The following is a 26,715-nucleotide window of genomic DNA, read 5'->3' as shown; positions in this document are numbered from 1 at the left end:
TGGCAACTAGAGAGACGTGTATCAGATGACAGGGATTCCCAAACTCCTGGTATTGGGGAATAGGTGATTTTTGAATCCACATCACATTCGAAGACTTCCTTTTCCTTCGAGTAATTGTTCCTGAAGAATACAGAAGGATATTCTCAAAACAAAAAGAGGAGAGCGGACTGAGCTCTGCAAGTTTTGATTCAGGAGAAAGACCTTTCGTTGTTCAGGATTTGAACTGGGTGTATAAATAAGCAATTCTTATTTTTTCCTGCTCTCCATGTCTACCCTTCACTAGTAATAGTAGTTTAGTCACTAAGTTGTGTCTGACTCTTGCGACCCCCATGGACTTGCAGCCTGCCAAACTCCTCTGTCCATGGGATTCTCCAGGCAAGAATACTGGAGTGGGTTGCCATTTCCTTCTCCAGGGGATCTTCCTGACCCAGGGATCAGATCCGGGTCTCTTGCATTGCAGGCAGCTTCTTTACCAACTGGAGCTACCAGGGAACCCCTAGTACACGTCACTAATTAGCCCCAATGAGGAGAGTGTTTCACTTCCTTTGCCTTGAAAAACTGCTCTAGCAGAATCTGCCAGTGCTGCAGTAGGTACCAGCAGACTTATGAGTAGTAAGACTTTTATCTCCTGAACATAAGCTTCAAGACTAAGTCTCAGCAGTGCTCTGCATCTTCGGATTAGCCTAGAGGTTGTCAGTGGGTCCCACCATTATCCGTGGGCCTCACCATTATCCGTGGGAGGACAGGACTGAATGGCATTGAAACACAGATGTTCGCAGAGAGAACAAAGGATCGAAGAATGGAAAGGGAGTATGTGTGTGTTTTTTGGAACATCTTTTTTTTTTAACATAAGTATTTAAGAGCTATGGGTGGCTTCTTAGAGAGTGCCACACTTTTGATTTCAGTGAACTCTTAATTAACCTTTCTCTTCTTTGCTTTCCAGATTGCCTTGCAATTTCCTTATAGGTTTTGGGACAGTAAAGTTCAAGGGGCTGACTTTTTTGGTCACGTTCCTCCTAGTGCCAGCAAGCGAGGGCTTTTTGCCGTGTTCTATGACATGGATCCCCAGGTAAAGTCATGGGTGTTAGAACGTGGTTTGAATTCCCTTGTTAACAGTTTAGAATTTGGTTTGGTAATTACTCCCGTATCAAGCCCAGGAACTAATGGACATTGTGGATACTCTGGATGTCTGCTTGTATGCTGGGGGGATACTTGCAGGGCATGTTTTCCTGTAAGAAAGGAGCCCCCGTATCTCTCATATTTTCTTAAAGTACTAATGCTGGTCCCTGGGAAATGAATTCGTTGCCATAGAAGTGGAAGAATTCTTCCTTATGGAAGAATTCCTCTTAGGGAGAATTGGTGATAGCACAGTAATGAATGGTACTTGAAATATACTCCCCAAGGGGCCTCTGCAGGGAGAGGGGCAGGTATGATTGGCCCACACGAGGGCGGGTCTGGGATTCACTAGACGTGATTGGTTGGGGGAGGAGGACTGAGGAGAGGACCACCTGGGCTTGAAAGTGATGGTGGTGGTGATGTCCGGCCAAAGCCTCACAGTTGTTTCTCCTCCTGCCTGTTTGTCCCAGGACACTTAATCTTCAAAGGTTCCACATGGGAGCCAAGAGCAAAATGCCCTTACTGTTCAGTAAGAGGTATTTTCCCCCCGTTATTTTATCTGCAGACTTCCCTTCTCAATCTCATTCCATTTCTTCTAAAACAAGTTCTTAGAAGGGAAAAGCCAAAAGAACCTGGGGGTTTGATATGTACATGACCTCTGGAGTTTTTCCAGCAGGGAACAACAAAATACATAAATGAAGGTGGGTGGCCTGGGCCACAAGACAGTAGGAAATAATGACCTGTGATTGGCCAAAAGGTCATTCGGGTTTTTGCATGAGATCAGATGGACACACCCGAGTGAACTTTTTGGCCAACCCAGCGCTTAGACCCGTGCATCTGGAGACTTGGGTCCCCGAAGTCCGGCGTGTAAAGTGCTTTTCCCTGTCATGTGTCCAGAAGCAGCACAGCGTGTTGATGTCGGTGATCGCGGGGGAGGCGGTGGCGGCCGTCCGGAGCCTGGAGGACAAGCAGGTGCTGCAGCAGTGCATGGCCACCCTGCGCGAGCTCTTCAAGGAGCAGGTGAGACACACGCCCTTTGAAAAGAGGAAAACACGCTTGCCGCCAGCTTCCCGTGCTCTTCAGAGTGGTGCGGACCCAAAGCAAATCCGTTCGTACCGAGCACGAAGGGGCTCAGGGCTGTGGGCCACAGTCTTCCTCTCTCTTTTAATATCCAAGTGTTAGTTGCTCGGCCGTGTCCAACCCTTTGCGACCCCATGGACTGTAGCCCACTAGGCTCCCCTGTCCATGGAATTCTCTAGACAAGGATACTGGAATGGGTTGCCATTCCCTCCTCCAGGGGATCTTCCTGACCCAGGGATTGAACCTGGGTCTCCCACATTGCAGGCAGGTTCTTACCATCTGAGTCACCAGGGAAGCCCCAGCTTTCCACTGAAGTGACTGCATTAGTTTACTCGCCGCCACAGGCTGGGTAGTCCAAGCGACAGAAATGCATCATCTCACAATGAAGGAGGCTATTCACCAGATCGAGGGGTTGGCTTCCCCTGAGGCCTCCCTCCTTGGCTCACAGAAGGCTGCTTCCCCCGTGTCCTCCTGCGGTCTTGCCTCTCTGTCTGTGGTGTCTGTGTTCTAATCCTCTCTTCTGAGAACGGCACTTGGCATCCTGGATTAAGGTCCACCTGCATGACCTCATTTTGACTTTTCATCCAAGTCCTGTCTCAAATAGAGGCGCCTTCGGAGGTCCCGCGGGTTAGGGTTTCATCATCTGAATTTGAGTAGGGGGACACAGTGAAGCTCATAATAGTACCCCACTCCTCCTTTTACAGTCTTCCTTTTTAACCTCACATCATGCACACCCCCTTTCTCTCCTCAAGAGGGAAAAGACTCAGCATTTCCCACAGATCCTATATTTGGGTATCCTGTTCCCAAACCCCTGCAAGCTTTGACAGCAGTTTTCCTTTCAACGGGACCTTGTCCAGAATTTTCTTGCACCCCCACCGCTAGTCTCTTTCCCTTTTCTCCAAGAAGCTCAAGGCACTTTCTATTGGCCGGTTTACTAAGTCTCACCATCTCTGGAGATTTATAAATGGCCCGATGTACATCTTTTTCCAATAAAGGAGCAGAAGTAGAAAGAAGAGAAATGACTCAAAACATAATGTACATTAGAAAGAGGGGGGCCCTTGGGGTATTGCTTGTTTTACATGGTGCAATTCTCTCTCATAATAGTCCCTCGCCTGGGACTTTTGTCTCAAAATTCGTTTTCAAATCAGTTGTTTGGAACTTAGCACACAGTTTGCACAGAAATCTGTTTCATGGTGGCGCTTTGGCAGTGGTCAGCCTACAGAATTATCTGAAACTTAAAGAGTGAAACATGACCAGTGTAGCTGTTCTGTGGAGAAGCCTGTTGAGAATTCCAGTCAGAGGTCCTCAGACCCTGCCCGTCCCTCTCCTCCTCTGGTCCAGCGCGTTCCAGGTGATGAGAAGGGGAATGTGTGTTAGTCGCTCAGTCATGTCCGACTCTTAGCGACCCCATGGACTGTAGCCCACCAGGCTCCTCTGTCCATGGAATTCTCCAGGCAAGAGTACTGGAGTGGGCTGCCATGCCCTCCTTCAGGGGATCTTCCCAACCCAGGGATAAAACCTGGGTCTTCTGCACTGGCAGTCAGATTCTTTACTGTCTGAGCCGCCAGGGAAGCCCCAGGGAAGAGGAATGCCTGGATTCTTAGCCTTTGGTGATGACCCCTGGTAGGTGGCGAAATTGTCTCTGGCAGAAGGACGTGTTGGAGTGAGATGTGTGGGTGTTGGGGAAAGTCGGAAAGATGGGGCAGCGGCAGAGGAAGACACAGAGATACGGAGCCTTGGGCAGAGCAGCAGGCGGGCAGGAGGGTCATACTGGGAACTGCTGTCCCAGAATACCACAGGGATTAACTCACTTTCCGGGTGGAGGGAGGGCTGTAATTTTAGAACGGTTGGGTTGCATCCGGTCCAAGTCCCTTCCGATCCCTTCTGCTTGACACAGGAGGTCCCAGATCCCACCAAGTACTTTGTCACCCGCTGGAGCACGGACCCCTGGATCCAGATGGCGTACAGCTTCGTGAAGACAGGGGGCAGCGGTGAGGCCTACGACATCCTTGCTGAGGAAATACAAGGAACCGTCTTTTTTGCCGGCGAGGTGGGTTTCGTCCACTCCGACCCCAATGGCTTTCATTCGGATCACTTGCTTTTAGTTGAAATGGTCTGCGTTCAGAGTTTAAAAGCAACGTCAAATACCGTCAAAAGTCTTATGGCAGCGAACGGCAGGTACCCTGACAATATCCTCCTCAAGCAGCCATTTTTAACTTTTTGCTCTTTTCTTCTGAAGTTTACTTCATGCCTTAAGATTTTTACATTGTTGTCTTCGGATTTAAGAAGACATTACCTCCAGACCTCCTGTCAGGTTAAAGACTTAGCCTGTTTCATCTCTTCCCTCTTTGTTTACTTCACAATTTAATTTTAAATTAGTGTCAGTGCTTATATGATGTGGTTGCTTACTGCTGAGCCAGGAAGGCGACCTCCGATTCTTTTCTTACACAGCTGTTTCCTCTTCAGCTTTAGCCTCTTTTTTCACTAGCTTAACTCTTTATGCTGCTGCTGCTAAGTTGCTTCAGTCGTGTCCAACTCTGTGCGACCCCACAGACAGCAGCCCACCAGGCTCCTCTGTTCCTGGGATTCTCCAGGCAAGAACACTGGAGTGGGCTGCCATTTCCTTCTCCAACACATGCATGCATGCTAAGTCGCTTCAGTCATGTCTGACTGTGCGACCCCATGGATATCAGCCCATCAGGCTCCTCTGTCTATGGGATTCTCCAGGCAAGAATACCAGAGTGGGTTGCCATTTCCTTCTCCATAACTCTTTCTATACTGCTTCTTAAGCCTCCCCAGTTTTTTTTGTTGTTGTTGAGCCATGCCTGGGAATCTTAATTCCCCAACCGGGGATCCAACTCATGCCCCCTGCAATGGAAACGCAGAGTTGCAGAATCCTAACCACCGGACCACCAGGGCAGTCGCAAGCCTCCCCACTTTGTGGACGGCCTGTAGGTTCCATTCCTTGAAACCCCCTTTCCTGACATCTCTGTGCTCTAGTTTATCTTGGAGACTCCTGCAGATCTATCCTCCCAGGATTCCTCCTTACCACTTTCCAGGGCTGGGGTTCCTACTTCCTAGATCTCTCTTTTCAGTATTTATTTTTAAAATTATGGTAAACAAACAAAAAAAAAGATTTCTGGGGTTGAATTAGTTTGCTTTTGCTATTCCCCACCACCCCTTCCGCACCCCCCGCATCCATTCAGTTCATCAAAATACAGTAAATTCCCAGCACTCTTTCATCTGTCTTCATACCCTAAAACAGTTTAGGATTATACAGGTCTCGATTCATCTAAAATAGTGTTTTTAATATTTTGTTTTCAGGGTTTTTGAATTATTACAAAAGAATATCATTTTAAAACCAGCTGACTTTGATTTCCTTTGGGCTATAAAGCTCTTAATGGTTGCATTCCAGGCCACAAGTGTCAACTGCGTCCAAAAGATGGCCCTAATAGGGGCAAAGGGCCATGAACAGGCTTTAGAAGTTTTGGCTTTTCTTTGCTGCTTTGATACAATTGCTACCTCAGTTGAGTTGCTCAGTTGTGTCCAACTCTTTGCAACCCCATGGCCTGCAGCACGCCTGGCTTCTTTGTCCATCACCAACTCCCAGAGTTTACTTAAACTCACGTCCATTGAGTCGGTCCATCCAAGCGTCTCATCCTCTGTCATCCCCTTCTCCTCCTGCCTTCAGTCTTTCCAAGCTTCAGGATCTTTTCCAATGAGTCAGTTCTTCACATCAGGTGGCCACAGTATTGGAGTTTCAGCTTCAGCATCAGTCCTTCCAATGAATATTCAGGATTGATTTCCTTCAGGATGGACTGCTTGGATCTCCTTGCAGTCCAAGGGACTCTTCAAGAGTCTTCTCTGGTTGCTACCTCATCTTATCAAAGGGCTTCCCCGGTGGTTCAGTGGTAAAGAATTTGCCTGCAGTGCAGGACACCTGAGTTCAATTCCTGAGTCAGAAAGATCCCTTGGAGGAGGGCATGGCATCCACTCCATTATTGCCTGGAGAATCCCATGGACAAAGGAGCCTGGCAGGCTACAGTCCATAGGGTTGAAGAGTCAGACATGACTGAAGTGACTAAGTACTTCTTATAAAACCCATTTCTCTTGAGGTTTCTATTACTCTGCTACTCTTTTCCCCTGAGTAATGATGTTCCCCGACCTCCTGATCATCCTCCCACTTATTAAAGTCTTTGGCACCGGGATGTTTTTCCATTTCATTCCAGCTATCAGTTTGGGTGACATGGAACCTAAATTCACGTGGAACTTTGCGTTTCTTATGTTCCCTTTTCTATGACCTACTTGACTACGTTTTAGCTACTCTTCTCCCATAATCACATCCCAGATTTTGTCTTGGTTGCACGCGTGCTCAGTCACTTCAGTCACGTCCAACTCTTCGTGACCTCATGGACTATATATGCCAGGCTTCTCTGTCCATGGAATTTTCCAGGCAAGAATACCTATGACAGAAAATGCCTAACAGTTGTAAATCCAGGCCTACCTTTCCCGTCCTGGTTTGCTTATCCTTTTCCCACTGTGACCTCCTTGCAGGTGAGGCTCTCTGCTGATAGTCCCCACCTTCTGTCTTTCCCTTCTTTGCTGCACCTCTTCTTGTTAATACCCATCCAGCAAAACTCCAGCCAAGGATGAACTGATTCACTTCTTGTGCTTGTTTGACTTACCACTGATTACTTGTCTGATGGGAGGGGGCTGTGTCTTGCTCATTCTTAACTCCAGTACCTGGCATACATAATACCTTCATGAATGGTACACAGTACTTCACACCAGTGCTGACTGTGTAGAATGAATTTGGTGAAACATGGTGAGATAAGCCAGAAATGTGCTGGTGCTGTGATGGGTGAGCTGAGTGTTCCTGTGAGCACACAGGAGGGGCAAAATTTTAGGAGGATGGGAGAAAAGTGTAAGTTCATATTATATTTTGATAGTCATCTAAATTTCTTATACATGATCTCGAACTATAATTTTTTTTTTAACAGGCAACAAACAGGCATTTCCCACAAACTGTTACAGGGGCATATTTGAGTGGTGTTCGAGAAGCAAGCAAGATTGCAGCATTTTAAATAGAATTTGTCTGGACGCAGCTTTCTTCTGTATCAAATGGAAAGGTTTGAAAAACATGTTAGACCTCACTTTGATAAAATCAAACAATCCTCTCTAGGTAACAAAACTTGAATGTTCTAAGGTCGTATGGTAATATAAACCAGTTTTTACCATTCTGAAAGCATGGGTTACAAGAATCCTTTTATAAGCACTTATATTTAATAGCATTTTCCATTGGTCTGACTAGTGCTAAATGTTCCGATTTCAGAGTAAGGCAGAATATAACCTTCAGGTAAGACCTTGGATATGATTCTTCCATGGTTAAGAGATTACCTTGAAATCTGACTTTCTTTTTGGCTGACCAATTTTCACACACTGAAAAACCAAGTCAAGCAGGAATCATTAAAAAAAAAAAAAAAGCCATGTATTTCTGTGACAGTTTATCAGTATCTTTGCCAATGAGCCTTAAGATTTTTATATAGTTCTGATATTGAGCTTTTACTTAAATTTAGATAGAAAACTCTTCCAAGGTAAATAAAACTTCTATTTTATATTGTACGTATTTCCTCCCATTAGGTGTTCAAAAGAAAAAGAAATTTAAATTCAGGTATCTTTTATAATAAAACATATTAGATCTGTGCACTCATTGGCAAAATTTTCGATTCAACAGTCCAGGTGTGGTATCATTGAGAACGGAGAAGATAGTGTGGTCTTCATACTTTAGACGCAGAATATGGCTATTTTTCTTAAGAGCCATGTTTGTGCATTTGGCATACTTTAAATAGCCTTAACTTTGGCAACCACTAGCATAAGGGTCTTGTCAGAATAATTTAATAAAAGTCTCTCCCTACTGCCTCTTTTTAAAATAACTAAGTCTCTAGGAATATTTTTTATAAAATTATGTTTTCAGTATTCCATAGGCAGGTCCACTGGAAAACTGCAGAAAAAATGTGAAATATCTTGGGATAAATATTACACATTTTATAAGCCATATCTTAAAAGCCTGAGAACATAGTAAATATTTACTTTTTCCTTCTTTCACTCATGACAAAAAAATAAACACTGATTTCAGGGTCTTCAGGATGCCCATCTTGCCAAGAAACTTCAGTTTACAGGTTAGAAATATGGGTAACTTAAGTGCTTTTGTTTTAAAAAGTCTGAAGAATTCTTTCAGTATGTTGGTCAGCTTAAAAAAGGACTCAAAATGACTTTGAAACCACTTTTCAAAATAATAGGTATTTTTAAAATTTAAAGTCAAGCTGTAAGTAGAAATTGTATTTTATGAAAAGAATATATGGTGAACTTTAGAAAGAGCTTAGACATACCTCCCTCCCCAGAAGTATGAGACAACTGAAAGCAAGCAAACAGCAGTAAATTGGTTTCAAAGTTAAGAGGAAAAGGTTGATATTTAGGGTTATCTAATGAAAGTCATTGGTACCGATTGGGAAGTATTCTGCTTCAAGTGTTTCCTGTATTAAAATGTTTAAATAGCATGTGTCAAGTGATAAATGTAAAACATTTTAAGTTGAAATGGTTCACAGTCCATCATTACTTTGGTTTCTGGGCACCTAAACTTGTATAGTGCTATAAGCAAACAAGAGGGGCGACTACCTAAATAAAGTACAGTAAATGTGTATTTTAAAAAACCCCCTCATTTCCTGTCTCAAGTGACATCACCTAACATTTTGTTCTTTAAGGAGCCACGGTACTTTTTTTGCTAATGTGAGGATGTTTTTCACTGCTGCCTGAAGATTTTGTTTAATAGCAGTGAATATGTGTTTTAACTGCAGACTGTGAACAGCGTAAAACTGCTTAATAAAACGTGTTTTTCAAATACACTGTGCACTGTTGTGAATACACACTCCTCAGCAGGTCCATCTTCACCAGTCTGTCACACACACCAACTCAATCCCTTCAACCTCCAAACCTCTTTAGACTGTGCAGGTCATAGGCGTTACTGTGTATCGCTAACTCTGATCAACTTAGTTTTGTGAGAGCACAAGCCCCCTCACCCCCCCGATTTCTCTGTATTTTTTCAAAGTAAAAGCGATAAATTACCAGCGATGAGCACTCCAAACTATATGGGCTACAAGGCTAATAAACCCATTGAAAAAACCTCTACTCTGAAGATATCAAATGCAAAGAGACAGACGTGTTGATTTGTTGTTTTATTGACAAGGTTTATAGGAACAAATCAAGTATTTAAAACCAAAGGCCAGTTCTCAAGTCTCATTTAGTTGTTTATTTCATTCATTCGTATTAAGTATACCTTTCTTTAATGTCTTAATAACTTTATCAAGAAACAAGTCAAACCTGTGAAAATACCTGTTAGCAGTCAACATATTTTTATATATTTCTGTACTGTGACGCAAAGATATTTTAAACAATGGTTCATCAAGGGCCTAATTCTCACATAAGCAGCAGTTTTAAAATTCAGAGATTATTTAATAAATTGATTAAGACAATCAAAAGACAAAATTAGTCTCATTCAGGAGTGGTCCATTTGTTGATCACCTAGAATCCTGATTGGCCAAAATGTAACACCCCTGACCCTGTGAATATGTTGAGTTTCTTTAATGTTGGAAAAAAGTCCATCACTTTTGAAACATACTTTGTCAGATATCCACTACTGTCCACACATTATCATCTTCTGGCATTACAGCCGATACTTTCAACCATAATTATAAAGGAGGCCAGGTTTCCTGTAAATACCAGCAGTTCGTGTGGGCAAAAGCAGTTAATAATAAAAATCAGTATATTTATTTGAGGCCAAATGTGCTTCTACTTGATCCAGATCCCCCCAATTTTTGAAGTTTTGATGTGTTAATCTTGGTCTACCCTTAATATAAAGTGTATCTACAGACAGTGGCAGAGTTGACACTAAAACTATAAACTGATGACACTTCGAGGTGAAGCAGAGAACTACCTGCTGCTTCAGTGTTTTCTTCACTGAATTTTGACTCACCGCTCCGTCATACCATCCGATTGAACACTGTCACTTCATAGTTTATAACTGTAAAGATACCTACTTATATGAGTTTAAAAATTGATCTGCACAAAAGAAATAAAAAAACTTTATATACAACAAATTCATTTTTAAAAATACAAAAATAACATCTGTCACTCTTGTCATGCTGACAATTTGACATATATATACATGCAGGAGAAAAGTTCCAATTTAGTCATCTGGGCAGCTGAAGCTCATATATTTTTAACATGATGAACATACTGCCACTGGTCTTAACACTGACAGACGTGTATTCAAAATATTTCATCTACTAAATACTGCAACAGTCTCTGCATGTATAAATGCCAGTTACCATAGTTCCTGTTCTACTTGATTAAAAGTACGACTCAAGCTAATATTGTGCACGTACACTAAAAACTACAACAGTTCCAGAATCTATAGTCTTATATAAAGAAACCCAAAATGTACAAAATACAACTATAAAAGCAAGGGACAATTATTGTAGCCATGCAAAAATTTAAACTAAAAACTGCATAAAATGCAATTTAAAACAGCAAACGCAATTCACCTAACATTCAGGATAAAAAGGTCAGCAGGAAGTTCTACCAACAATGCTTGCAAAGATTTAGAAAAGGAAATACATTCTCTTTGCTGGTATAATGGTATATAAATCAGATCTTTAGCTCCATGGGCATAGGTCATCTGTTTCTGTCCTCTCTCAAGAAATGAGCTGTAACAAAAGAGAAAACACTTCCTCATACCCAAAATACAGTATGTGGTACACATAAATCAAAACCTCACTTTATTTTTTAACTTCTACCTTACTATTGTGACCTTGGGAAATCAGCTGGGATCAATATAAGACTACAGCTACTGTTGGTTTTCTCCTGCCTTTAACTGGTGGACAGGAAGGAATGTGTGCTCAAGTGGTCGTGTGAGCTCCTTGGAGCTGACTGCCTGCCCATGTACACTGAGCCCGTATCTTCATCTGAGGCCAAGTTTTGTCACTAATGTTCTATTTTTAAGCTCTAAAATGGGGATGGAAATTACTATCTTTTCCTATCTATTGAGGAAATTTTGAGCAACAAATATTTAGTGACATAAATATTTTGAAAAACATGCAGTATTTACACGTAATTTATTTTGTAAGTCCAAAATGATCAAAACTGGAAAAGTTGGACAGTTACCTCTTTAACAGTTGTTTTTATGAACTCTTTTCTTTCAGTTAAGTCATAAGCAGGATAATTTTCATATACCTATAGTGAAAAAGAAAAACAAAAGTAGATTTAAAAATCCAATAATATTCTCTCTTTGGATAATGAAGAAATCTGTGCTATGGACAAAAACTACATGTAGCTTTGAAAAGTACATGCTAACCACCAATGGTTCATTCCCCATGTAGAATTCTACAGCAAATGAGTAGTTTTAATAATACTGTATATAGAGCAGAAAATAAACTAGTATGCAAATATTTTCAGTGTTTTATATAGTAGGAGTACAGCCGAATTAACAATGAACATGCATGAGGACACCATCTAGAAAGACCTTAGTTAAGTGGATTAAATTCTTTTTATTGGTAGGTTACCGGTCATTTTTTAAAGGCATCCTTTTATTTCTTCTCTGTTACAGCACCTAATGCATTTATGATTCCTCAGCTTCAACTCTGATGAATTTCAGCCTCCACATCATTGCTCCATCCCTTCCCCAAAGCTATTATCACTGAGATCCAGTTATATCTTTGAGTCCACTCCTAAATTTTTAGCCTCTAGATTTCTCAACCTGATACTTGCTGCTTGGTTTCACAATGACTTCTAGTCCTGACCTGCCCATATACACCCAGCTGGCTTCACTCCTATTGTACAATTCAAGGTCAGCAAACTTTTTCTGCAGAAAACGTTTCCAACTTTCCAGTGACAGTTTTGGTCACAACTACTCAGCCACTGCAGCATAAATGTTCCCATAGGCAATACTCAAAGGAGTGGGTATAGCTGTAGTACAATGGCCCACAGGCTGTATTTTGCCAACCTCTCCGAACAGTCAATCATTTACATTACTCTAATTGTTGGCCCTTTGTTCTTTCTCTGCAAATATCCAACCCTTAATTTGTCTAACTACCAATTTTTCTACCGGTAAGTTCTGTAGGAAAACGTAACAAATTTGAAAAGAATGGTCTTTTATCAACTATACTTGAATACAGTTAAAAAAAGAATGGCCCGGTTTTAAGTTCGTGGTATGCAACGTCACAGCCTCCGTAGAAATCCCGAGGAGTTCTCATCAGGTCCGCCGTGCTTTCTCACCAGCAGCAACTTCATGCCCTTATTTGTGCCCCACACACTTGCTCTCAGTTGAGAAGGCATTCCTCTGAATTTCCTCACCTTTCGGACTTGCCTCTTCTCCTCCAATTCATGTGTACGGGATCCATCAATAGTTCTATCTCTACCTTTGCAGGGACCCATCTCTCAAGGCTCAGGACGTTCAGCTTCTCCTTTCTCACAACTGTCCCTTAGCCTAACACAAGCTTCCACTCTCCCCCCTGACCTTAAGAAATATTTTATCAGCTTGTATCATTCTCCAATTTGATTACTAACACAGAAACTTTAATTAATTCACTGTCCTATTAATTCTCAGTGTAAGGGATAACCCTGGCATCTACCATCCTGCAGAACTATTAGGCGAACAATTCTCTGAATTTGTGGAGTCCAAAAAAACCCTCATGTTCTTCTCACCTGCCCTCTCCATGTTATTAATAATCCCCTTAAAATTACATAAATATGTTCACAAAGTCATTAAAATGAACAGTACTCGTCTTCCTTCAACCTTCCTTTCAGTCTCTCCTCTCAGAGGAAACCAGTTATCAGTTTGCTATTATTCTTCCACATCTTTAGAAATGAGTTTATATACAAACATATAAACATGTCAATGGCAATATAGTCTTTCTGTATTTACGTAACTGGGAAATGCCTGTTTTAAAAATTTGAAAATACCTGGAAGGTTTTTCGATGTTCTTTTGAACTGCTACACAGTATTCCAAAAGTATAGATGTACAGTTTAAACATTTCCCTATCGAAGGCCATTTAGGTTGTTTCTGATTTTCAGTATTACAGACAGGCTGAACATTATTGAAATCATTTTGTGTAGATGTGACTATGTCTTTAAGATACAGACCTAGAAATGGAATTGCTAGGTTAAAGGGTACTTGCCATTTAAATTTTAACATATTACCTAACTATTCCCCAAAGTTGTTACAACTTACAGAGGATGAGTACATTTCCCTATCCACTTCTAACACCTATCCCAGTGCCCGATGTGTAGCAGAGGCTCAGCTAATGTGGAATGAATAAGAAAAACAATAATCGCTATCTTTAAAAAGTTAAGAATATTCCACCTTTAGCACACTTACAATTTTAATTTCATTTTACCATAAGAAACCAGATTCTTAAATCTTCTAATCTCAATCTAGACTATGGAATCATATTCAAGACTAGATCATTTCCTGAGAAGTATCAGAAGAATTTCACAAAAGTTTGAGCTAAGAATCTAACCTGGAATCTAACCTTCTCATTTATCATAGTAGTACTCAAAGTAAGGTAGCCCACGAGATTCTGCTTGTTTAAACTAACATAATCTAGGGATGCATCAATAAAAATTGTTTCCAGGTTAGGAAAAAAGATTATTCCTATGCAGTTTGGAATGCATCACTTTAACTTTAGTCACTGTATACATTCTACTGTTTGTTTATAAAATAACTCCAATAGGGCAGAGGTTTTGACTACTTTATTGAAAGTGGTACCCCAGCACCTACAAGAACAGCTGGCATGTAGTAATTCTATAAATACTTGTTCAATGAATGAAAGCACGTAAGAATCTAGCTTTGACCTGAGGGATGGGTGAAAGATTTTTTCCAAATAAAAGGAAAACGATCTCAGTATCAGTCCAATTACCTCTTTGCAAATCTGCTTCATTGTGACTTCCTCCAAGTTAGCACTGGCCAATAGTTTCTTTACTGTTTCCTTTAACTCTTCATCTGTAGGAGGTTTCTTCAATTTTTTAATTAAAGGTTCATCATCTGAACTATCTTCAGATTCACTTTCTAAAAGTAAGATATTTTGACATGAAAATTTTTTCTTACATAGAAAAGTTAAAATTAATATTCAAGACAGATTAGGAAAGATTCTATAAGCATTCATCAGATTCTTGAAAAGGTACTAAATTAAAAAAACTACAGATCACCGCTCTATAGTACCTATAAAACATGCACTGAAATTTTTGTCAATTTTGGAAAATTATAAACTACACAAAACTGGTATATTCCCTTCAATGTTCTTCATAGTTTACCTATTTTCCACATATGTTTAAAAACCATACTATAGCATGTAAGCTGTATCTTTAGGGTTGCTGAAAATGTGTCATTTCTAACATACCTTTTTTGGAACTATTTTGATTCTTCTTGGTGGTACTGCTATCTGCCTTCTTAACATTAGCACTTTTTACAGATTTTTTACTTTTAGGAGTGGCTTTCTGTTTGGGCTTTTCTCTTTTGGATGTCTTTTTTGGTGGCTGTTGGAAATAAAAACAAAGTACATACACTGATGAGTGATTAACTGCCATTCCTCTACTTGTCCACACCCCTGAACAATACTAGAGAAACTTAATGTAGTCAATATCATCAGTGAAAAATTATTACAAACTGTCCACTTCTGAGATGAGTAACATTCAAGGAACTCTATTTTATCCCAACACAGGACTAGTCAGGTGAGGTAAAGAATCAAACTTTAAAAATAGGTGCTCACATTTCTCACACACTATGGAGAGAAAACTTTATATGCAGAAGACTTAACTCTTGGGGGAAAAAAACCTGTATAAGTACTATTAATATTCTATTATTTATTGTCAGTCTCTCCCAAGTAAAAGGTAAGTTCCATGAGAACAAGGATTTTTTTCAACTTTTTGGGTTCACTGATGTATCCCTAGCTCCTAGAATAGTGCAAAGTAGCTTCTCAATAACTTTATATAAACATATGAGGAAATGAAGGCTCAGAGAGGTTTTGTCCAGTCACATGATAAAATAAAGAGCTTCACACCGATTTACTCTGGGATCCTGTTTTCTTAAACACTAACTCAGAGCTAATAAAAGCAAAATACACACATATGGAGGTTAAAATGAAAAAATTACAGTTTAAAAAAAATCTTTAGTGTGTCAGTCGCTCAGCTGTGTCCGACTCTTTGCAACCCCACTGACTGCAGCCTGCCAGGCTCCTCTGTCCTTGGGATTCTCCAGGCAAGAACCCTGGAGGGGGCAGCCACTGCTCTATGTGACAAACTCATGGCAGGAATTCAGTCAAGTATCTTTTCCATAATGTAAGCGCTGGCGCAGGGAAACAGTGAAAGCTGAGGAGTAACAAACTCTGTAGAAGCTCATGTGTTTCATCTTGAGCAGAGAGGCAATCAGATAATTCACATCACGTGCTTTAGCTTTACAGGTGCTAAAAACCACTTCAGCTGCCCTGAAGATCAAGATACTGGGTACAGGAAAAAGATATTAGGTACTCTGGATAACAGGGAATTTCAAAAAGACAGACCCTGACATTGCAACAATAGACAATTTTTGGAAGTTAAGGCAAACAAGATCACCTAGTACTTTGGAGGTAATGAAAAGAGGCCCTGGGAAAACTGAGAAGGAAAGTAAAAAACCACACCCACTTAAATTCTACATGACCTTTCAAGTTTTCATTACTTTTATTCCCTCTCCTCTACTTAGGAAAATTTCACTCACGAGTCTAAACCTCTCAGTAATCACCTTCTCTAAATCTTTCGGCCAATCTGATTAATCGGCAGCCCCCACAGTACTTGACCTATAATTTATTTGCTCTGTCTTTATGGAAGGTTTTGTGAAGCAGTGAATTAGAATACAGGTTTTTAGAGCCAAACTTCCTGATTCAAGTCCTGACTCCACCAGTGAGCAACTTGGAGTTCTCAGACAAATCACTTATCCTTCCTGTGTCTGATTCCGCATCTGCAAAGTAGAGGTAAAACTAGACTTGGCTAAATTTAACACCCGCCCCACACACACATCTTAGATACTGGGATACATTTTACAATCTACATCTAAATGATGCCTTCCAGGCACTGCAGATTCAACCACCTATGGCCATATCTGTAGAACTTCTGTGAGGATCAGATAAGTGAATACATAAAAGGCACCAAAGAAAACATTTAACGTATTTATGTGTTTCAAGGTGTAGGTATTTACATGTCTGTTCTCCCACTACACTGCAAGTTTCTTAGGGGCCTATCTGACAATCTCCATGAGAAGAGACACCTATCTAATTAAGCTCTGTCCCTAAAAACTACAAGAGCACCTGCCATAAAGTAGCCACTTCAATATTTCTGGCTATGTTCATCTCTGTATCATTTGCAGGATCTGGTTTATCTGTACTCTGAACGCAGAACGTGGTTAAAAATTAAAAGGAAAATGAAAAAGGCACTTGTACAGCACGGCTTTCATATACACACGCTCATATGACCTAAAAAACAAAGCAGAAAAAAAAAAACCCACAATGACAAACAACTGACATTACTATTAATGAGGAAAATACTTCTGTGCAGTTAAGTGAAACAATGCCTTACAGCTAGTAAGACACAAGACCCTGGTTAGGTCCAGTGTGCCTCCTACTGCACTAGCAGCTTATAGAGATGACCCAAGTAGCTACAGTGTTCTGTAAGCCACAGGTGAAACTACTGAACTGAACCAGTGCAGCAAGTCAATACCATGATCTAACTCTCTGTTACATATAAATGTTACTGATAATAACAAAGAATTAAAAGTGCTGGCAGAAAATCCAGAAAGGCAACAAAATGTAACCAAACTCAGTATTAGGGCTATCTCTGGCCCTTTCCTCCAAACTCTCTATGGGCTCCAGGATCATTTCTCTAGAATTTTTTTTTTTTTGGTGAAGCTAAGATGGGCCTTTCATGTAATCCAATTTTGTATCATTTTCTCCAAACCCCCTTCTTTCCTTATGCCAATCTCTCCTGTTTATCCTTTAAGGCTCAGATCAAACTGTTACCTCCTGTGAGGATTCCCTGTCTGGATCTTTGCTCCCTGCTCATAGAAATACTCCAGCTTGAGCAAACCACTTTCTTAACTCTTTATTGTCTCATACTTTTCCCTCCTAATCTTTGACCTCTCTCCTCCTGCCAACTAGATTGAACGGCTTAACACAGAGACTCTATCTTGTCAAGTTTAGAACTACCACTTAGCCGTTGCTATGTAATTATTTGGAAAATTGAGATGGGAAAAGATCCTTGGAGACTATAGATAACTTTTCAAGATCTATTCCAACTCCAAGGTTCTATTTCATTAGAATTACTCCGCTTGTTAAGACATTTTTTTCCTATCAATAGCAGTTAGCCAAACTTTTTGATTTTTAGTATCAGTCTTTCAGCACAACTTATCTAAATAGGTTGTATACTTTGAGAGAGAAAAGAATTAAGGGTGGGGGCTGGGGACCTATGTATTTCTTAAAAGTCCCACAGCTCACTCACCTAGCTATGAACTATGTACAATGAGAGAAATGTATGGTCTAGGTCTGTCACCAAGCCTTTTCTATGAAGTGCAGATAGTAAATATTTTAGTTTTTGCTGGCCCCTTATGGTCACTGTTGTACAATCTTCCTCTTTTGTCTTTTACAAATATTAAAAAAATGGAAAAACCACCCTTGGCTTCTAGGCTGTATGAAAACTGGATCTGCCTACAGGCCATAGTTTTGTCAACTCCAGGTCTAGGTCATGAATTACTGGAGACACACAGAGAACTGGCAGAATCAGAGAGATCAACAGGCTGAAATTTACACCAGCAGACATGGATATACGCCCATGTTAAACTTTCCTAAAGCTACTGCTTAAAATCAGATTTGGATATAGAGCTGAAGACTGAAGTATATGAACTAGAAGCTCTGAAAAGTTGGATAATTAATATCCAAAGCAAAAAAATAAGACTCTCACGGAGTCAAGACTACACAAGGTACAAGACATGAAAGTACATGGCACACAGTAGATTCTCAATAGTATCCTCCCTGCTGTCGTTAGTCGCTCGCTCGTGTCTTGACTTTTCTGCAACCCCACAGACTGTAGCCCGCCAGGCTCCCCTATCAGTGAGATTTCTCAGGCAAGAATACTGGAATGGGTTGCCATTTTCTTCTCCAGGGGATGTTCCTGACCCACGGGTCAAACCAGGTCTCCTGCACTGCAGGAGGAATCTTTACTGCTGAGCCACTGTGGAAGCCCACCCTCCTTGTCATGCACCAGTAAAGGCTTACTGAAAGACTGGGAGCTCTCCCCACCTAAACAGTCAGTTCTTAGAAGGCAGAGATGCTGTCTCTTTTTCTCCACTTAGCAAAATACTCAGGTAGAATAAGCAATCATTTTGAAGGAAGGAGAATGCTGAATCTGTCCCCAGAGGTTGTTATTACTCACACAACAAGGCCCAACCACATGGGTTCTCTAGTCTGGCTTCAGGGTATACTGCTCGAGCTTCATCCCTACCTGCTTTACTTCTGGACAAACCACCCAACCACAAACAAGCGTGCAGTACCTTTCTACTTCCCATCTTTGTTCACATGTCCAACTTTCCTTTCTATCCCCAAAGTCAATTCCAACTGGTTTTCTTCCAACCTCTTCCCAAAGCTTTCCCTCATCAACACAGAGATGCTCTTTCTTTTAAAATCCTGTACCAAGTATTACCCAAATGATATTTGGGTATAAAATATCTTCTGTAACCCCTACAGCATATAACACACTCTCAATTTATTGAACTGAGCAATCAAAAAGTGATTACATTAAAAACTAAAATCTGGCCTCCTATATTAAGTCTTTTAAAAAATAGTTTGAATATTTTAGTAATTATAGTAAACACATTGTGTAGCATTATACAGGAAAAATTTGGAAGTACTCATGATAGTTAATACCTTTTGCATTTAATCAAACAAGAAGACTTTGAGTCTTTCAGCAAAATGTACGGAAAAAAATTAGGTGAAAAATGGGGAAAAAAAAGAATAAAGAAAAAGCTAGTTTCCAAATTGGGATTTATTTCTAGATTCTGGCTTGCCATTTCTGAAGATGCTGTGAGTGGTTCAATCAGAACCATGAGTATTGTAGGTGTTTTTGATGCACTAAAGGGAAACAGATAAAAGGGAAACCAACTGCTGCCAGTAATTTCAGACAGTACAATGTACTGTAATCTAAACGCTTTATAATGTATAGTAATAATAGAAATTTTTAAAAATTTGAAGATTTTCCATGTGTCTGATAACCATGAAGGTACAGAAGCAGGGGAATGACACAAGCACTTTTTGAAGGAAGGCAAAAAAAAAAAAAAAAAAAAAAAAACCCTTGGGAGAAGGCTTACCTATCTTTTATAGGCAGCAGGGCTATTGAAGGAGGGTCTCCAAAAAAGACGCCTGTCACAGAGCCAGAATCCTGTCCTCACAGCAGAAAGGATGTACTGGGTGAACAGATGAACAGAATAAGTATTAGCTTCCAATACACTATCCTTTTAACAACTTGGCTGAGAAAACTCGAGAACGCCAAGGGTAAAGAATGTGCAAGCCTTGCTCTAACCCACAAGAGACCAGGAAAGCAAGTTTAATTCTAAATAGACTTTATTACGGTAATTATTCACTTCTGCCTTCCAACAAAAGGTTCCAATAGTTTATATATTCTGTAATCATATAATTTTTGATTATATGGGGGGGAAGATTCTTATTTTTTAAGACATAATTAAGGGCTAACAAAGTTTTCACATTCACCCTCCCATCACTACCAAATAATTCCTCAAATGGTCCAAATGTTTACCAAAATTGTAACTGCAAAATTCCCTGACTGGGTAAACACTGCATGATGGCTCACTCAACATCCCACTTTTTATCTGTCTTCCTCTGACAGACGCAGGAGAGCTAACACCTGGGTCTTTCCAGCTTCCTGTACAGCCAGCAGTGGCCAGGTAATAACGCTCTGGCCCATGCAATGCACATGGAGATCTCTGGTGAAAAGTATCCTTGCCAGGGGAGAAAACACCAAAAGAAAACTTTTTGCCCTTCTCTATCTGGCACAGGGACACAATACCTAAAGGTAAAATAATATTCCTGAGATCATGAGGTTAAATGGCACATGTCAAGATGGGGGCTCAGGAAGAGATAGTCCCTAAATTCTTAACACTTTTCTTGAGCCGCTGTCCTGGCCCAGAATTGCCTATTTGTGGATTCCTTGTCCTGAAAGAAAAAGTAACTCCCGTATCGGATTATTATCAGTAGGGGTTTTAAGTACAGAGCTGAAGATATTCCTGATGTATTTGGGAATCTTCAGATAAATTCAATACTCACAAAGTAAATATTCATAATTAGTTTTGTACTTTCCTAGACATAGTGTTTATAAAAACACTAGGAAACAAAAACTGAAGAAGCACTAAGCTACCTCTTTAGTTCAGTCACTCAGCTGTGTCCGACTCTTTGCGATCCCATGAATCATAGCACGCCAGGCCTCCCTGTCCATCACCAACTTCCTGAGTTCACTCAAACTCACGTCCATCGAGTCGGTGATGCCATCCAGCCATCTCATTCTCTGTCGTCCCCATCTCCTCCCGCCCCCAATCCCTCCCAGCATCACAGTCTTTTCCAGTGAGTCAACTCTTCGCATGAGTTGGCCAAAGTATTGGAGTTTCAGCTTTAGCATCAGTCCGCCCAATGAACACCCAAGACTGATCTTCTTTAGAATAGACTGGTTGGATCTCCTTGCAGTCCAAGGGACTCTCAAGAGTCTTCTCCAACACCACAGTTCAAAAGCATCAATTCTTCGGTGATCAGCTTTCTTCACAGTCCAACTCTCACATCCATACATGACCACTGGAAAAACCATAGATAGACCTGACTAGACGGACGTTTGTTGGCAAAGTAATGTCTCTGTTTTTAATATGCTATCTAGGATGGTCATGACTTTCCTTCTAAGGAGTAAGCGTCTTTTAATTTCATGGCTGCAATCAGCATCTGCAGTGATTTTGGAGCCCAAAAAAATAAAGTCTGACAGTTTCCAGTGTTTCCCCATCTATATGCCACGAAGTGATGGGACCAGATGCCATGATCTTAGTTTTCTGAATGTTGAACTTTATTTTAAGCCAACTTTTTCACTCTCCTCTTGCACTTTCATCAAGAGGCTTTTTAGTTCCTCTTCACTTTCTGCCATAATGGTGGTGACATCTGCATATCTGAGGTTATTGATATTTCTCCTGGCAATCTTGATTCCAGCTTGTGCTTCTTCCAGCCCAGTGTTCCTCATGATGTACTCTGCATAGAAGTTAAATAAGCAGGGTGACAATATTACAGCCTTGACATACTCCTTTTCCTATTTGGAACCGGTCTGTTGTTAAGGGTCTAAAACATTGTTAGAGTTGTCTTCACTAATGTGAAAAGCACTGCGTCTCCTTTCTTTGTACTCTTCAGTGAGTTTTCTTTGCCGAAGATGACACGTAGTGAAAGGCATGCCTGAGAGTGGTTTAATCTCAGCAATCTTCTCCTAAAAATCTATTCCAATATGGGAATCAATTGATTTTCATAATAAGTAATTAAACCTTTATTCTCTCTTTGTAAAGAAACCTCACGTACCAGTTTCTGCCTAGTTCCAAAATGTTCTCCTTCTACCACCCTGAGTAATAAGCAAATGTCCAAGAGCCAAGATGATAGAGAAGTTTACAACAGCTCTTTTATAAAGAAATTATTACCCAGTCACTCTCAGAAAGAGCACCTTCTTGTCTGAATTAATTCTAAAGAAAAAGCGAATGAGAAATGGCTGTGAACCCCTCACTGTAAACAAGGGTACAGGAACAGAGAGCCTCAAACAAAGTGTCCCGGCAACTGCTGGCCAACACGCTCAATGTGACAGACTTCATATAAAAGACCAAAAACAAAAAACCTGCCAGTTCTTTAAGTTTTCAGTGAGTTTAATCCTGTATTTTAAAAACAATTTACTTATACATTAAGCATCCTGCTCTTTTACACAGCTAAATATGAAAAGGACCAGGTGAATAATACTCAGCCTCACTTAATTGGCTAGTGAACACTGTAACTGGAACTGGATATCTGCTTAAGACTTCTGACTTCAGCAATATGATATAAATTATATGATCCAAAGGTCTCAATTTACAGAGGAAAGAAGAAACAAATTCATTTATTTATTCCAAGAATCTAAAATAGAACAAGAAGCTAACCTTAACAGGGAAAAGTTTTATCTATGAAGGAAAAATTCATTTGAGGAAATAAAAATAAAAAATATTAACCAAGTAATTTTCCATGGAAAAATAATCTGCAAAAAATTTTTTATCTATATGCAATCCTCAACTTTTCCCATCAATCAGCAACTCTTCTGTATGGCCTCTTAGAAATACAAGGTCTTTCATAGTACTGAACAAAAATACCTCCATTCATGAAGTCCCTAATGAGGCTGCCACTTAACTGAGTCTTCAAAAAATAGAAAAAGGGAAAACAAAGTTACTATAGAAATACTATCCCTCCTGCCAGCACTTACCTTTCAAAGGCAACTGGAACCTTTCACAGCAATGAATCAGCAATAAAGTTTGTGAGAATGGCCCTAAACTGAAAGTCTTTACAGAGAAACGAGAAATAACTGTTTGCGAGAGGGTGATTTAACAGGAAAAACAAAGATTTCTCAGTCCAGATTTTACTAGTATATTTTATGAATTCTATCAATACCAGCCCAAGCAGAAAAACCATACAGCATGATGATACAACTTTTATATTGTGTGATTGTATATTAGGTTGGCTGAAAAGTAACTGCGGTTTCAGACCATGAATTTTAAATCATTATAACTAGGCTCAAACACATCTTTATTAATCAAAATAGGAACCATTACTATCAACACATTTTTGCCAATGAGAAATGAGTTTCTTTATTCTCGTAGCATGAAAAAAATCTGTGCTGTGGGATTCGAGAAGTTCCTGGAAAGCACTTTCTGTCTCCCTGCTGGTTGTGGAAGCGTCTTCCCTGCAAAAAGTTGTCAAAATGCCTGAAGAAATTGTAGTCAGTTGGCAGGAGGTCAGGTGAATATGGTGGATGAGGCAAAACTTTGTAGACCAATTCTTCCAACTTTTGAAGTGTTAGTTAAGTGTGACATGCAGTCATGTGTTGTTGTGGAAGAGAATTGGGCCCTTTCTGTTAAACACTGCTGGCTGCAGGCATTGCAGTTTTTGGTGCATCTCATTGATTTGCTGAGCATACTTCTCAGATATGATTTCGCCAGGATTCAGAAAGCTGTAGTGGCTCAAACTGGACCACCAAACAGTGACCATGACCTTTTTTGGTGCAAGTGTGGCTTTGGGGAGTGCTTTGGAGCTTCTTTTCGGTCCAGCCGCTGAGCTGGTTGTCACCAGTTGTAGAAAATCAACTGTTTGTTGCACATCACAATCCGAATGAGAAACGGTTCATTGTTGTTGTGTAGAATAAGAGAGGACAACACTTCAAAAGAAAAACCTTTTTATTTTCAGTCAGATCACAAGACACCCACTTACCAACCTTTCCCACTTTTTCAATTTGCTTCAAATGCCTAATGACCACAGCATGGTCGATGAGCTCTGCAGCAACTTCTCGTGTAATTTTAACAGCATCAGTTTTGATGATGGCTCTCAATTGGTCATTGGCAACTTCTGATGATTGGCCACTATGCTCATCTTCAAGGCTGTTCTCCTTTGCAAAACTTGAACCACCACTGCACTGTACTTTCATAGGCAGTTCCTGGCCCAAACGTGTTGCTGATGTTGTGAGTTGTCTCCACTGCTTTACAACCCATTTTGAACTTGAATAAAAATATTGCTCAAATTTGCTTTATGTCTAACAATCATTTCTATAGTCTAAAATATAAATAGCAAGTAATAAGTCATTAACTAAAAAAGGTGAGAAATGCACATTAAAATGAATAATATAACCACATTTAAGAATGTATTCAAAAAAAGTACTCCAATATCAAATGACAAAGTTTAACAATGTAAAACCGCAATTACTTTTGCACCAACGTAATTCTGAATGCCTGAAACGCATTTTTGTGTTTTCTTCCTTCATGGATTTTCATCATTTGACCTGGATTTCTAACAAGACCCTCATTTAAGGACTGCAAAAAGAAAAGCTCTGATTTGTACTGGGACAGTTCCATGTGTGAGCCTTACACAACAACCAACATAGTCATGAATCAGGAGTTATCTGCATTCACCGACAGCAACGAACTCTACTCAGAACAAAGGGACAATCATCTGGAAAGCAAGGAAAAAATGAATGTAAAATATCCTCACTTTTAAACTTACACCTTAGTAATGACAGAAGATTTGATTTAGAAATCTTACATATGATAAAATGTCATCTTAATAATAACAGTAATAACAGCAGCTAATATTTAGTTAATACTGTGTTATGCACTGCTCTAAGTGCTTAATACAACCCTTGGAAGATACTACTACTATTATCCCCACTATACAGATGGGAAATTGAAATACAGAGTTTGTAAGTAACTTGCCCAAAGCCAAACAGTGATGATCAGAACACAGCTGGGATTTGAACTCAGTTTCCAAAGGCCATGCTCCTAACCATAGTACTGCTATGAAAAAATTAAATGTTTATATTCTAAGACAACTCTTCATGCTTTGAATCTGCCTTTGAAAAGGTTTTGCAAAGTTTAATGAATACACATAGTAGATAATCAAAAATGTGTGAAATGAGGAAATCTATTGCAGAATTGCTATTACATATTCACATATAAACAAACATGTTTTCCTCCCATTTCCTTAAAATCTATTCCATAAAAACCTCAGTGCTCAGATTACTCATCTTCCTTCACACCAAAAATATATTAAGATACTATGTACGAAACACCTGCTGGATCTATAGTATTCTTTTTAAACCTAGGAAATATTTCAGACTTAGCTTTATAGAAGTTTTTATAGAATCTGACATTAAAACATGCACGGATTTTTAAATACCTAAAAACAAACACAAAGCGCAAACCTTTAAAAACATAGTTTACCACATCTTTATTCTAATAAAGTAGTTGTCAACTGAAGGTGATTTTGTCCCCAGGGAACACTTGGCAATGTCTAAAGACACTTTTGGTTTCAACTAAAGGTTGGGGGCAGGGGTGTGCTTACTAGCCTCTACAAGGCACAAGACAGCCCTCCCTCCACACCGAAAAATCATCTCCACCCAGAAGGTCAAGCCATGTTAACCAAGTCCCTAAGTAAAACGAGGGAGATTACCCAAGCAAGTTCTGATCATGAAAGGGAGCACCAAAACATGAAAACAGAGTCAGCAAACCGCAATTAACAACAGGAAATCATTCCTTGTACCCACTCGTCCTCATCTACTTGGCTAAAGGTACATATCAAGAAGAGGGTAAGCTAACTCCTTAAATGGTTCAGCAACTCTCTTTCCGAACTCTCTGGAAACTAAATATGCTCAACATTTCATTGTTGTTAAGTTGCTAAGTCGTATGACTATTTTGTAAACCCATGGACTGTTGTAGCCTGCCAGGTTCCTCTGTCCATGGTATTTCCCAGGCAAGAATACTGGAGTGGGTTGCTATTTCCTTCTTCAGTGGATCTTCCCAATCCAGGGATTGAACCCGCATCTCCTGCATTGGCAGGAGGATTCTTTACCACGGAGTCACCATGGACGTCCCAACATTTAAAAAAAAACTCCCAAGGAAAAGAAAATGGCAGGCATTCCTAAGTGATACAAAATTTGCCCACCAACAAAATAAACTTCAAATGCTGCCAGTCTCACTAAGTAATCCGAAAATGAGATAAAACGGTGGTCCTTAAATCCCTTGCTTTTTTGCATAAAACAGAATAAAATACACAAGTCAATAAAATACACAAGTCAATCAAAAAATACTGATAAACTACGAAAAAATTCTCGTAAGATCTCCTTTGTGGTCCTGTCACACACACCCCCGCCCCACCTTCATTTATGTACTCTAGTTTGCAAGGTCCAGCTCAAATCCAGTCCACACCAACCTAACCCTTTTCCAACTCTTACACTCTGGCACAGTAATAAAACTAAAAGCTCCTTGAGAAAAAGAAAGGGCTTACACGTCATCATCTCTGTCTTTGGAATTAAAAACCACCAACATGGTGTATATGTATTTTCTGACCAATCTATTATACAGACGAATATTTAACTCTCCCCATGAAAAGAAATGAGGAAAAAGCGCCAACGTTTTACCTCCTCTTCACTCTCTTTATCTTCATCCTCTGAGGACTCTTCTTTGTTTTTCTTTTCCTCTTCATCACTGCTAGATTCATCTGACAGGATTTCAGGACATTTGGTTCGCTTAGCTTTCCTGGCCATCCCAGAACTGTTCCGTTCCTTTTTGTTGCCTTTGCTAGAACTTTTTTTAGATTTTGGCAATGGCTGTGTAAAATAAAGAATACCAATGA

The 26,715-nt window shown here is 40.0% G+C and overlaps 2 protein-coding genes across 3 annotated transcripts in view; one reads left to right on the top strand and one right to left on the bottom strand.

Annotated features, from left to right (window-relative positions):
* KDM1B (lysine demethylase 1B) overlaps window positions 1-8,091 on the top strand; it is a 41,009-nt gene extending 32,918 nt beyond the window's left edge. Inside the window, exons 18-21 of the mRNA XM_055405881.2 lie at window positions 944-1,069; window positions 2,014-2,136; window positions 4,094-4,246; window positions 7,197-8,091. Coding sequence (XP_055261856.2) covers window positions 944-1,069; window positions 2,014-2,136; window positions 4,094-4,246; window positions 7,197-7,280 — 486 coding nt within the window. The 3' untranslated portion in view covers window positions 7,281-8,091. The remainder of the gene's footprint in view (window positions 1-943; window positions 1,070-2,013; window positions 2,137-4,093; window positions 4,247-7,196) is intronic.
* Window positions 8,092-9,479: 1,388 nt separating this feature from the next.
* DEK (DEK proto-oncogene) overlaps window positions 9,480-26,715 on the bottom strand; it is a 29,050-nt gene continuing 11,814 nt past the window's right edge. For both annotated transcript variants that reach the window (XM_055405882.2, XM_088831329.1), the window contains 5 exons: window positions 26,501-26,689; window positions 14,650-14,785; window positions 14,170-14,318; window positions 11,416-11,484; window positions 9,480-10,958 (listed from right to left, as the gene is read on the bottom strand). In XM_055405882.2, coding sequence (XP_055261857.2) covers window positions 10,947-10,958; window positions 11,416-11,484; window positions 14,170-14,318; window positions 14,650-14,785; window positions 26,501-26,689 — 555 coding nt within the window. In that variant the 3' untranslated portion in view covers window positions 9,480-10,946. The remainder of the gene's footprint in view (window positions 10,959-11,415; window positions 11,485-14,169; window positions 14,319-14,649; window positions 14,786-26,500; window positions 26,690-26,715) is intronic.

This window comes from Moschus berezovskii, chromosome 23, assembly GCF_049115385.1.
Source record: "Moschus berezovskii isolate FMDL1 chromosome 23, NW_MosBer_1.0, whole genome shotgun sequence".
In the NCBI taxonomy this organism is placed as follows: domain Eukaryota; kingdom Metazoa; phylum Chordata; class Mammalia; order Artiodactyla; family Moschidae; genus Moschus; species Moschus berezovskii.
This window is presented reverse-complemented; position numbering and strand designations above follow the sequence as displayed.